The 14,504-nt window shown below is 34.9% G+C and overlaps 1 protein-coding gene across 1 annotated transcript in view; it reads left to right on the forward strand.

Annotated features, from left to right (window-relative positions):
- The window catches only part of map2k2b (mitogen-activated protein kinase kinase 2b), a 17,077-nt gene extending 8,375 nt beyond the window's left edge, over positions 1-8,702 (forward strand). The window contains exons 4-11 of the mRNA XM_016464793.1: positions 3,340-3,417; positions 4,267-4,318; positions 5,464-5,588; positions 5,748-5,961; positions 6,840-6,892; positions 7,080-7,141; positions 7,303-7,348; positions 8,272-8,702. Of these exons, the coding sequence (XP_016320279.1) occupies positions 3,340-3,417; positions 4,267-4,318; positions 5,464-5,588; positions 5,748-5,961; positions 6,840-6,892; positions 7,080-7,141; positions 7,303-7,348; positions 8,272-8,382 (741 nt within the window). The 3' untranslated portion in view covers positions 8,383-8,702. The remainder of the gene's footprint in view (positions 1-3,339; positions 3,418-4,266; positions 4,319-5,463; positions 5,589-5,747; positions 5,962-6,839; positions 6,893-7,079; positions 7,142-7,302; positions 7,349-8,271) is intronic.
- The last annotated feature ends 5,802 nt before the right edge of the window (positions 8,703-14,504 follow it).

Consider the following 14,504-nt stretch of genomic DNA (forward strand, 5'->3'; position numbering starts at 1 on the left):
TGCGGAAACGATCGCAGCATGACTGCTGCAGACGCACCGCTCCTGGAGCGCACTGCCGGACCGCAATCGTGTGCAGTGTGAACGCTCTGATCCGTTAACATGGGCACGGACAAAATATGCACCACAGACGGAGTGTGTGAACCTGGCGTTACGTTTGTATGCCCGCCCGGTCTGTTCTGTTCTCGTGCTCCATTTAGGCGCACTGCATTCTGATTGGTTCGGATAGCATACTGCGGGAGGTCGGGGGCGCGGAAAATCGTGCTGTAAAGCGATTTAGAAATCGTGCATGCTCAAATCGCGATTTTATGACGATTTCGATTAATTGCACAGCCCTATTTGTGGCCCACAAAAAAATGTTTTGTTCATCATGATGATCTTCACAAATGAGCATGACTTTTTTGGTAGCAACAACCAGGGCTGCCCTCGACTAAAGATTTTTCTAGTCGACTAGCAGTCTTTTGGCAATTCGACTAATCGCACGTTTTTATTAATAAACCATATAATTCATAATAATGAAGTCGACGACACTGACTTGTCATTTCCACAGTGGACGTGCATGTTTCATACGGATTACATAATCTGAAAATATTTGTTTTCCATTTGACTTGGTTCATTTAACCTATTTCTATTGATATATTTGTCATGTCTGTGAGGCAAGCACAGAGTTTAGGTTCATTTTTTGACGTGTCTGAGACGCAGATGGCAGAAAGCGCGCCCTGTTTGCTTTCATTATTTTACAAAAGCACAGCATTTTGTTATTGTGAGTGCACACAAATAAAAGTAGACCTTTTACAGATTTGAAAGATGTATTACTCTGTATGAGGAAAAAGTATTTTAAGTGAAATGCAAATGATTGCACTGACTGAGTGAGCACGCTACTATTCAGCTTCCACACTCCGCACAAACACTTGAACAGTGCACATTTTTCTAGGTTAATGTTAGAACGAGCTAAGCGACAAATACAATTTTTCTCATTGACTTAGAGGGCAGCCCTAACAACAACTTACTTGAAAACATTTTCCCTGAAAGTTTGAGTTTGCAAGAGCGAGATTATAAACATGAACTAGTGAGTGGATGAGTTTACCTGTTCAGCGTGACGTTTACTGTCTAACAACCTCTGTATCCCATTTAGACAACTTTTTCAAGACAAGTAAAAGCCTTAAAAATCACAGGGAGGAATTACTGAAATATTTTATGTCCTAAAATCAGTCATGAAAATATCTCGAGCTTGTGTGAAGCACAGACCTTCCATCATTTAACCCAAAACAAAACGAATCAAAAGTGCTAAAATGCATGTTTCGGCCTACAAAATTCATCATCCTGTCTCTGTTTATCCTAAATGTTTTCTGTTCATTTATACAAGCTGAAGGATGAGTTGAAATTATTTTCTCTTCTAATTTATGGCATGTCATGATGCTGTCCATAGACATGATAAAAATAAAAAGGTTCACATTTAAAACTCTACACGTCTATGACTACGTCGTCTACATTCATCCGGAGACTTTGAAAACAGTGTTTTCGTTTTTAAAATGCTCTCCATCCACACGCGTTTTCCAAACGTTTCTCATCCGCACTGAAACGTCGGAAAGCGTTAAATTCGCCTAACAGTGCATGTGTAAGACCTCATAAAAGTTGATACAGATGGGACAGACAATGAGTTTTTATGCAGTTCTTCTGGCGGGATCATTTTATTTATGGAAATATCTTATCATTCACTGATGCATCACTACTCACCATTATATTTTTGATCTAAAATGCGATGCAGCTGCCCTCATGTTTTGCCGCAGGTCAGCAATTGTGAGTAAATTTCCGGTCATCTTTGCTGGACTGTAATATGAAGAGTGTACAAAGCAACATCTTTAGCAACAGTGTGAAAATGAGTAGCACATAACAGGCACAATACCAGTCGATTGGTACAATATGCATCACATGACTAAAATGCATTGTTTTCAAAAGTCTCCGTTTTCACAGTCCACACTACAACCTTGACAAAAACGCCGTCTCAGTGTGGACCGAAGGCCAAAACGGAGAGGAAAAAATGCGTTCGAAAACGTATTAGTGTGGACAAAGCCGATAAGTGTTGCATGTGTTTCTTTTCTGTGTTTCTGTAGTTAATTCATCTGGAGATCAAGCCAGCCATCAGGCACCAGATCATCAGGGAGCTGCAGGTCCTGCATGAGTGTAACTCTCCGTACATCGTGGGTTTCTACGGGGCGTTTTACAGCGACGGGGAGATTAGCATCTGTATGGAGAACATGGTGCGTTTAGAGGCTTTTTTGTCATCTTTTATGACTACACTAGTTCCTAAAAAATTCAGACAAATCCCTTTGAGCTAAAATATTTCCTTGAAGCCCCCCTGAGATTCTAAGTTTATAATTTCAGAATACAATCACATGTTTGTGACTCTGATGTTGATTAACGATCACATGACATTCAGGTCCATAAAATATTTAAGCTTTTTAGTAAGTGTTTTATTCTAATATACACTACCAGTCAAAAGTTAAGGTTTTTGAAGTTTTTTTTCAAAGAATTCTCTTCTGCTCACCAAGCTTGCATTTATTGGATCCAAAATACAGCAAAAGCAGTAATATTGTGAAATATTTTTACTATTTAAAATAACTGTTTTCTATGTGAATGTGTTAAACTGTAATTTATTTCTGTGATGCGCAGCTGTATTTTCAGCATCATTGCTCCAGTCTTCAGTGTCACATGATCCTTCAGAAATCATTCTAATATGCTGATTTGCTGCTCAAAAAAACATTTATTATTATTATTATGCTGAAAACAGCCGAGTATAATTTTTTCAGGTTTCTTTGATGAATAGAAAGTTCAGAAGAACAGCATTTATCTGAAACAGAAATCTTTTGTAACATTATAAATGTCTTTATCACTTTTGATCAATTTAAAGCATTCATACATACATCAAATAGTATTAATACATCAAAAGTATTCATTTCTATAATTTCTCCCCCACAAAAAAAAATTATACTGACTCCAAGCTTTTGAATTGTAGAGTGTATAATGTAACAAAAGCCATTTATTTCAGATAAATTCTGATTTTTGGATCTTTCTATTCATCAAAGAATCCTGAAAAAAATGTACTCAACTGCTTTAAATATTAATAATAATAATAATAAATGTTTTTGAGCAGCAAATCAGCATATTAGAATGATTTCTGAAGATCATGTGACACTGAAGACTGCAGAAATGATGCTGAAAATACAGCTGCGCATCACAGAAATACATTACAGTTTAACAGATATTCACATAGAAAACCGTAAAAATTGTGGTTCCTTACTGTGTCCGGTAAGTGTTTTGTGTGTTTCTCCTTGTTGTCAGGATGGAGGCTCTTTGGATCAGGTTCTGAAAGAGGCTCGCAGAATTCCAGAGGAGATCTTGGGAAAAGTCAGCATAGCCGTGAGTGTGTTTACGCGAATAATTCAGTTGTGAAACCGCAACTTCAGAATGTTTTTATCGATGTGTGTTAGGCATGCTGATACTAAATTGTAAATGTAAGTAAAAACATTAGCTGTTGCATGAGTTATATGGTTCCCTACATTGTAAATAAAACGTCATGTAATCACTGTGCAGCTCTAAATGTGGGATCTGCCGTTAAATGAAAGATAAAATACAATAGAGCAATAGAATTAACAGTGAAAGTAACAGAAGCTTGTACAATACTTTTTAACAGGCGTAATTAAATGTGAAAATGACTAAAGGAAACATCTATTTACTCTATTCACTAAAAGAATATGATTTGTATTCTTTTGGTTTCTCCACCCAATATGTTTACAAATTACAAATGCAATGAAAATACAGGTGTCGGTAATCATTGGATAGTTTTTAAGAAAGTAAAGTTTTGGTATTGTAATAAGTGGTATGGGTGCATTACTCTAACGTGTGCTTATTAGCTCAGAAAGCTCATTATGATCTGATGTCTTTGACTGCTTGATCTTTTCTTTTTTTATATATAAGAATAATTCCTCCCAAACCTGACTTACTTTCATCTGTAAAAGACAAAGTTGAAGTTTAGCACAATGTTCATGCTGCTCATTTTCCAAATGTGAAGGTGAATGAAAAAAAAAAATCTCCGCCTAAGCTCTCAAATGTCATTCTTGCTCTTGTCGTATGGAAAACGAGCAGTTTGGTCATTCTATGAAAGTTGAATCCACAGAAAAAAAACACAACTTGTATAGTTTTGGAACAACATTTACACCTTTTTCAGATTTAAAAATTTACTTTTCTTTTCCTTTTTTCTTCAAACAGGTTTTAAGAGGACTTGCTTACCTTCGAGAAAAGCACCAGATTATTCACAGAGGTAAAGAAAATAATGAACCCTTACTTTTCTCCTACATGTGCTCCTAAGTTGAAATATGTAGGAGCACATTAAAAAAACTTTAGGGGCACAGTGAAAATTCATCAAGCAATGTGTTAGAATAACAAAAAGTACAGTGGGTGTTAAATATCTCTGCTTCTAACTGTACTTATTAATTAAGTATTTACAGGCCTACTTTAAACTGTATGAAATGTGTCTATACTGTGTGTGTGTATATATATATATATACACACACACCGTGCTTGCATAAGATTATGCAAGTTGATATTCTGAGACATTTTTTTTCCAAGCACATTTTACCAATTCCAAGCCACATCAATCTAAATAACTACTATTCATTCTGTGTTTAATCATTTATAAATGATATATAATTGTCTATAAAAGATGGAAGTGAAAAACACCTGATATTCTTTTGCAGTTAATGTCTCTTCTTCTCCAGCAGTTTTTTTTTTCTGACCCAATGAGCATTTCGCTCTCCAATGGTCATGCCTTAACTTTGCAATTTCTAGTATTGCATTAGTATTGCATCCTTCTCATGGCCATTTAATAATTTTTCACTTTTCAGTTTGAGTTAAATCTCTTTTTGTCTCATTTTATCTGTAAAAGAAAACCTGCTTAATAATTATGCACACCTGAATATCAGGCGTTTTTCACTTCCAGCCTTCATAGACAATTATGTATCGTTTATAAATGATTGAAGACAGAATGATTATGATTTAGATTGATGTGGTTTGGAATTGGTCAAATGTGCTTGGAAAAGAAATATGACCAGAATACCAACTTGCATAATTATGCACGCACTGTGTGTGTGTGTGTATATATATATTAGTTATTGTCAATAAAAGTCAGATTTTTTTTTTTTCATCCCCAAATGTAAGACCTCTTAAAATTATAATTAAGATGTTTGTTGTACCATTTAAGACCTTTGTAAGGACCCACAGGTCTTTTTTTATTCACTCACATGCTCCTAAATAAAGTTTGTACACATCAATTTTGGTCACAAATGCGACCAAAAGACCTAGACTAAAAGCTGAAGTAAGTTTAGAATGTGCTAAAATAATTCTGTCAGTATCTGTCAAAAATAAGTGCACTAATAATAATATGATGCTGTCTTTTCTTGTTCGCAGATGTGAAACCGTCCAATATTCTGGTCAATTCCCGCGGGGAGATCAAACTGTGTGATTTCGGCGTGAGCGGCCAGCTCATTGACTCCATGGCCAACTCTTTTGTAGGAACACGCTCGTACATGTCGGTATGTTTCCACTGGTGTTTTCAGTGAGGGCTAGAAGAGATGATTCTGTTTAAAGAGTTTTCAAATGCTGTCTGTCTGTGTGTGTGTGTGTGTGTGTGTGTGTCTTTGTCTGTGTCTGTGTCTGTGTGTCTGTGTCTGTGAGTGCGTGTGTGTGTTCAGCCGGAGAGGTTGCAGGGCACTCATTACTCGGTGCAGTCAGACGTGTGGAGTATGGGTCTCTCTCTGGTGGAGCTGGCCATCGGCCGTTATCCCATTCCTCCACCCGATGCTAAGGAGCTGGAGGGCATCTTCGGCAGGGCAGTGATGGATGTTAGGAAGGCAGAGACGCACAGTATGTCTGCTCGACCCAGACCCCCCGGCAGACCCGTCAGCGGTGAGAAAGCGTTTGTTTATGGATGACAGCTAAATTTCAGGGCTGGTCGGAGTCTGAGGACATTTTCTTAAAGGAGTAGTGGGGAATTTCTGTGCTACAGCGTCACCTAAATGGAACTGCAAAAATTAGAATATTGTTTGTGTTTTACACTGCCGGTCAAAAGTGTAACATTTTTATAATATTTATGAAGGTAGTCTCTTCTGCTCTCCAAGGCTGTATTTGTTTGATCAAAAATACAGTAAAAATAGGTGAAATATTATTAGAATTTAAAATAGCTGTTTTCTATGTGAATATCTGTTAAACTGTAATGGCACTTTTGATTAATTTAATGTGTCCTTGATGAATAAAAGTATTCATTGTTTTTTTTGTTTTAAAATCTTACACGAACCCAAACTTTTTAATGGTAGTTAATCAGTTTCCACAAAAATATTGTGCAGCACAGCTGTTTTCAACATTGATAATAATCAGAAATGTTTCTTGAGCAGCAAATCAGCATATTAGAATGATTTCTGAAGATCATGTGACACTGAAGACTGGAGTAATGATGCTGAAAATACAGCTGCGCATCACAGAAATACATTACAGTTTAACAGATATTCACATAGAAAACAGTTATTTTAAATTATAAAAATATTTCACTGTTTTTACTGTATTTTAGATAAAATAAATGCAGCCTTGGAGACTTCATTCAAAAACATTAAAAAATCTTAATTATTCCAAACTTTTTCCTGGAAGTGTAAATTTAAAGCAATGAATATTACTTGTATAAGATCATGTTGAATGCCAGCAGGTGTCAGTATAAGTCACTGTTGTACCGGTTGTTCAGGAAGATGCATGAAGTTACTCTTTATTAACAGTAACTGATGTGACTCTTTCAGGTCACGGGCCCGTCATGGCTATATTTGAGCTGCTGGATTATATAGTCAATGAGGTGAGTCTCTTTTGTTTTTAATCACATGTTTATGTTTTTTTAGAATAAAACCGCCTGCATGAAAACTATTGTCTTGAAACTGACGTCTGTTTTATGTGTCTAAACTAATAGAAGGCACTGAATATGAGATCTGATGCTGTCACTAATGATGTGTAATGTAGACTTTTACATGTGTGTCATCCCTCAGCCGCCTCCTAAACTCCCTCACGGCGTCTTCACTCCTGATTTCCAGGACTTTGTGACCAAATGGTGAGTTCTGTTACTCGGTGGGTGAAATAAAGCACATCTTTGGTGTGTTTTCACATGTAATTGAGATCTTGGACATTGTGTTCACAGGTTTATGGTTATAATGTAGCGCTTTAGTGTCTAAATGATCATTTCAGCATTTTTTCTTTGCATATTCCTTCTAGTCTGATTAAAAACCCTGCAGATCGAGCGGACCTGAAGATGCTGACGGTGAGAGCACATTTCTTTCGTTTGATGATATAAAATCAAAATGAACCCTATACTGTAATTAGGGCTGGACAATAATTCAATATCAATATGTATCGCGATATAATTTTTTTCAATAACGGTGATATGATTTTTAAACACATTTCCGATATTTCAATATACATTACCAGTTTCCCATACATTGATTTATTTGTGCCGTTTGACTTCGTTGAATAAATATATCGTGATATCAATTTTGGCCATATCGTCCAGCCCTAACTGTAATAAATATTCTTGATCAAACGGTGTCCATTATTATTATTATTATTATTATTACAGTAACCAAGATTTGAAATAATAACAACCAACCAAATCATAACCCACTTTTCACAATCCAATCAATTCTGGATAAAATCAAGTCTTGCTGGTCATTATTCACTATGAATTTGCTTGCAGAATCATATATTGTTTTTTTTTTTATTTCTACAGTTTTGTACTGCATTGATGTGTTATTTTAAACACCAGATTCACAATACGATCTCAATTTTGTGTCAGGGTTGTTATAGTTAAAACTAAAACCATACAAAAAAAATTGTTACTTGAAATACTTAAAATTAAGAAAAAAAATCTTAATTCAGATATTTAAATAATCTTAATTATTTTATTTCAGCTAGTTGCTAAAGCAATATTTATTTTCATTTTAAAAAATGTTTAATTAGTTAATAAAAAATACAAAAAAAGAATAAAAACTATATAGATGTATATAAAAAATAAATAAATAAATTACTAAAAATGTAACTGAAATTCAAGTGATTACCAGTAAACAGAAAATATACAAATAAAAACTAATTCAAAATATGAATAAAAGTCCATACTAGTTTCTCACTGTGCTGTTGTTTGAGTCGAGCGCAGTCATGACACACGTGTGTGTGATCTCTCTTTTCCAGAATCACACGTTTGTTAAGCGCTCCGAGGTGGAGGAGGTGGACTTCGCTGGCTGGTTGTGTAAAACGGTGGGGCTCCATCAGCCCAGAACACCCACCCAAACAGCTGAATGACACACACACACTCTCACACACACACACACACACAACACACACACACACACACACACACACACACACCTGACTGTCACATGACCCACGACTCCCCTACAGAATACAAACATTTACAGCCTATCTGATGGAGCACCTGCAAAGCTGCTTGTTTTACACTTTACTTCTGTACACCTGGGTGAGTCTCATGAGACATGTACATGACATGAACATTTCACGCTCAAAACTGAGAAATAAGTCATACATGCACTACCATTCAGACTTACCAGTTTGGGATCAGAACGATTTTTAATGTTTTTTACAGGAGTCTCTTCTGCTCATCAAGGCTGCATTTATTTGATCAAAAATACAGGAAAAAATGTAATCTGAAATATTTTTATGATGTAAAATAACGTTTTTATATTTTAATATACATTAAAATCTAATTTATTTCTTTGATGCGCAGCTGTATTTTCAGCATCATTACTCCAGTCTTCAGTGTCACATGATCTTCAGAAATCATTCTAATATGCTGATTTATTATCAGTTGTGCTGCTTAATATTTTTTTAAGAGCATTTATTTAAAATAGAAATCTTTTCTAACAATATACACTACCGTTCAAAAGTTTGGGGTCAGTAATTTTATTCTTTTTTCTTTTTTTTAAGAAATTATAACTTTTATTGAGCAAGGATGTGTTAAATTGTTAAGAAGTGATAGCAAAGATTTATATTGTTAGAAAAGATTTATATTTTGAATAAATGCTGTTCTTTTTAACTTTTGATTCATCAAAGAATCCTGAAAAAAGTATCGCAGTTTCCAAAAACAATATTTGGAAGCACAACATTGATAATTCTAATAATAAATCAGCATATTAGAATGATTTCTGAAGGATCATGTGACACTTTATACTGGAGTAATGATGCTGATGGAAATTCAGCTTTGCATCACAGAAATAAATTATATTTTAAAGGATATTAAAATAGAAACCATTATTTTATATTGTAATAACTTTTTGCAAGATTACTGTTTTTTTCCTGTATTTCTGATCAAATAAATGCAGTCTTGATGAGCAGAAGAGACTTCTTTAAAAAACAATACTGATCCCAAACTTTTGACTAGTAGCGTATATTTTTCTAAAAGAAAATGAAGCCTGTTTTTAGGATTCTTTGCATCATGTGATTTTTGTCTTACCATAAAAGTGCATTTGCCCCCCAAAAAACAATGAAATATTATTAAATTATGAAGTGCTGTATGGTAGTATTTGTTGTACTGCCTTTTTCATGTCATTACTAGTACTTACAGTAACATTTTGTACTGTAATGCATAAAAATACTACTGTAATGCAGTTCACCAATAAAAAATAATAAAAGATTAAAAAAAAAAATGCCTGAAATTACAAAAAGGAAACTTGAAAATGTCACAGTGCAAAAACAATCTTAAAATCTGGTCTTCAAAACAAGCAGAATCTAATTTTCATTTTTATTTTTATTTTGGTTTGTTGTGACGTGTGACACTTATGTGATCCTTGATCATGTTTAATGGATTTAATATATCAGCAACGTCACTCATAGAATTATTTCTGTATGTTCATTCTTATATGCCACAGACGTCAACTACAGACAGACTCTCAATAAAGTGATTGTAGAGGGGACGACCGGTTTCTCTTTGTGTTTGTTTGTTTATTGTCTTTTGTTTTCAGATGGAAATTTAAAATGTGAGAAGCAGATAAGACTTCATATCAAATCTGTGCTGTTTTAGTTTTACAAACTGGTTTGAAATCACAGAATTCCTCAAAATAAAGACTGACACTTCGAAACGGTCAGTAACTTAAAAATGAATCTTCGTTGATCCATTTATGGGGCTCTGTTCAGTCATATCTATATATACTGTGTATATATATATATATATATATATATATATATATATATAAAATATTTTATATACTCTCTCTCTCTTCATATATATATATACACACACACATATATATATATATACACACATATACACACACACACACACATACCAAAGAAATGTCATTTTTTGTTCCAAGATCACAACTTTTTACAAGATGTTTATTGAAAAAACACGTAACCAATTAAATATATAGAGCAAATAAACTATTTCATAATTATTAATTTTATTTCATATAATTTAATCAATAATAAAATACTAGAAATATGGTATATATATATATATATATATATATATATATATATATAAAATGTTATCATGATTCATTATTTGGTCATTAATAATTGAAAATGATGCTAGGGTGTTTGCTTTGCAGTTACTAAATAGTTTTTCTGGTGTTGAAGACACGTTTCATCATCAAACCAGTTCATGGTAAGAGTTTGCCAAATGTGGTGATTGTGCCATGTTGCACAAATTTGCACTTATATTATGTTGTCATGTGAGGGGTGTGACATCTTGTGTCAGCCAGCAGGAGGCAGTAGAGATATTTGACACATTTAACTAGCAGCCAAATGTCTAAATTAAATGAGGAACATTCAACTAAACAGGTGTTTGTGATGCTGCACCAAATATCTCCAAATAATAACATGCTTATTTATTTTGATGTTGCTTTTAGCTCATATTTTGAACATAATGCTTGCATGTTTTGGGGCTGAATTTGATTCAGACACCTTGAATGGGAGTCAAGCGTCCATAATGATTCAGTGTTTTGACTTGTATTTCCAAAAATTGTCTATAGAATTTTCTAGCTGGTTCATTGTCAAACATGCATGTGGATTTTTGGGGTTATTTGTCCATATTCATGTTTTCAAGTGAACAGATTTGGAGAAATGTAGCATTGCATCAGTGTCTCATCAATGGATGCTCTGCAGTGAGTGGGTGCCGTCAGAATGAGAGTCCAAACAGCTGATAAAAACATCACAATAATCCACAAGTAATCCACAGCACTCCAGTCCATCAGTTAACATCTGGAGAAGACGAAAGCTGAAACACATCCAGCATTAAGACGTTTTTAACTAAAATACCATAGAGTCCATAATCCATAAATTGCTGAGACACTGATGCAATGCTGCATTTCTCCAAATCTGTTCACTTGAAAACATGAATATGGACAAATAACCCCAAAAATGTAATTTTCTTTTTTGGGTGAACCGTTCCTTTAATCACTAGTAGATCTAGTGGTGTCATGTAAACTAAGGTTAGTTTTTTAGATTTAAGAATGTTTAGATGTTTGTACTGGAAAACAAGACAAAAATACTGAGCAGTGCATGACTCATAAAGTCATAATAGCATGCTCTTTACAGTCAGTTGTGAGTTTTCTCAGTATTACTAGTATCTGTGGCCAATCTGTGGGTGAAAGCGTGAAGGTTTTGACCCGGTCTGTGATAGTGACCCGTGTTGTGATGTGGCGCATCTGGTTTTCACACTGATTCTGGGTATTTGCCCCGCAGTAGTCATGTGAGAATAAAAAGACATGGTGACTTTAAACCCTCGCTCACTGCCGCAGTCAGATGGCAAACTCTGCAGTCATTAATATGCAAAAATGCAAATGAGTGGGTAATTAAGAGCAGGATTTCCACAGAGGCTCTTTGATTGCTAATGAATTCTAATCTGCAAGAACGGGGGGATGGGCTGATGAAAACAGAATGAGGAGAGACACATGCACACGCTATTCAAACCTCGCTGATAAATTCTGTTTTGTCCTCTTGAGTAAGAAATATACAGACCAAACAAAATCATTTAAACTAAACTTGCCTTTCTGAAGAATATACTGCATGCAAGACAGCAAAAAATTGCGTGACATTTAGAAACATCACAGTTCAGTGTGCAAATATATATATATAACAAAGACGACCAATCACGATTCAGTATGCAAATGTCACTGCTGTAAGATTTCTTTCACTGTGCAACATTGGTTTCAAACTTTAATCTAAAATCAAAACAAAGTCTGAATGGAGTTCATATCTGATTTTATATCTCACAAATTTGGCTTTGTTTCTCGCAATTCTGAGATTGCGAGATAAAAAGTCGCAGTTAACTTTTTAATTTTTTATTTTGTGGCAGAAGCAAAAAAAAAAACCCTGAATTACGGATTCAGAGAAAAATGTCGCAATTTCTTTTTTTTTATTTTATAGTGGAAACAAAAAACTGAACGGCAAGATGTAAGCTCAGAATACAGAGAAAACAAATCAGAATTGCGATATATAAAGTCGCACTTTTCAATTTTTTATTTCATGGTGGAAACAAAAAATAGATATAAACTCGCAATTGTGTGAATAGTGAGATAACAAGTAGGATTTTTTTGTATGTAAACTCAGAATTCAGACATAATTATGACATAAGTTGCAATTACCTTTTGCATTTTTTTATTCTGTGTCGGAAACAGCTTTCCTATGAATCAGGTTCAGACCTTCAGCATTATTTATTTAGTTGCTTAGATGCATTACTTAATAAATAATGATAAATTATGTTCCCATGAGGCCTTATTTGTGTTTGTGGTTTGTGCTGTCGTCTGACCTGAGTGGGTTTAGGTGTCTTGGCAAAGCCTGAAACTGCAGCATATGTGTTGCAAAACCCAAACGATGTCATATTACCATTTTGGCAAGCCGTGACTTCACATATGCAGAGAGAGACAGAGATGTTGTTTAGAGCTCCCCTGACGACCGTGTCTCATCTGTCTCTCTCTCTGTCTGTCTCATGCATTCTTTCACTTGCATTGTGGACTAATGTAAGCAATGCACAGTATTGGATGCAGAACGGTTTGAGGTGTTTAAAATCATTTTTAAAACTGATTTTCAGTCTTCACACTGAATCAATGGCAGGTAAACGTTTCCAGTTTTTAAATCTGTAAGAAAACATCTATAACAGTCAACATTACATTATAATGTAGTCACAATGCATAGGGTGTTTTGGGTGGTTGCTAAGTGTTCTGAGTGTATTTTTTAACATGTTGTTTTCTATGGTCTTAATAGTGGTTATTTACTGGCCCGTGTCAGACCCTTCATGGTTTCATTAATGTTTTCGCCTACGGTTTTGGGGTTGATGCCAGTAACAGTGGCAAAACTCACTCCTGACCGTAAAGAGGCTGTTATGATCGATTTGAGTCATGAGCATCACTGATGACAGAATATGGGAGGATTACTGTAGTGCCTATTAATTAAAAAACTAGATTTATACATTTCATGAAGTAAGTATGAGTGGTTCTTATAGGCAATGTTTGATAGTCAAGATGCTACAGGCAAAGACCATGATTTTAATGCGCCGGTCGGTTTTGAGATTTTGGCTTTTCATAATGTGTTCTTTCAGACTAGTGGAAAGAAAACATCCAAAATTAATTTTTAATAGTTTATTTTATTGCATTTTATCTATTTGTGTCTGTATTTTCATTCCAATACACATCTTTAAAGAGTTTTTTCTCCACTTCAGCAGCACTTACACACAACAAATTTTATAGTTTTATTCATATTTGTATTCTGAAGGTTTTTACTTAGGGCTTTGTTTTTATATCGGTCTCACTGATTTTAAACATTTTATTCCTAAACAATTCTCTTTTTTCTATTTATTGACAGTATTTTCTGATTTATGATACAAAGAGTAATCCAAAATCCCCTCTGTAAAAACTTTTAACTCTAATATGCTTATTAAGTCTAATGCTTGGAGACTTCCACATCCACCTAGATAAACCTCAGGCTGCAGACTTCCACACTCTGCTTGCCTCTTGATCTCTACTGAGTGTCAACTACTGCTACTCACAAATCAGGCAACCAACTGGAGCTATGGTTTAATCTTCGCTTCTTCCCCCTGAACAGTTATCATCTCTTGATGCTAATAGTGCTACTGATACTTTCTGCTCCACTCTTACGTTTTGTTTAGACAGTGTCTGCCCCTTGTCTTCCAGGCCAGCTCGTACCACCTCTTCTGCCCCTTGGCTGTCTGATGTTCTCCGTGAGCATCGTTCTAAGCTCAGAGCTGCAGAAAGAGTATGGCGCAAATCACAAAATCCTACTGACCTTAATGTGTATCAGTCACTCCTCTCTTCCTTCTCTGCTAATGCCTCCACTGCTAAAATGACATACTACCATAACAAAATTAACAATTCGTCTACCTCTCGCATGCTCTTTAAAACATTTTCCTCCCTCCTTTGTCCTCCTCCTCCCCCTCCTTCATCAACTCT

Source organism: Sinocyclocheilus anshuiensis, unplaced genomic scaffold (genome assembly GCF_001515605.1).
Source record: "Sinocyclocheilus anshuiensis isolate Anshui unplaced genomic scaffold, SAMN03320099.WGS_v1.1 scaffold1491, whole genome shotgun sequence".
Taxonomy (NCBI): Eukaryota; Metazoa; Chordata; class Actinopteri; order Cypriniformes; family Cyprinidae; genus Sinocyclocheilus; species Sinocyclocheilus anshuiensis.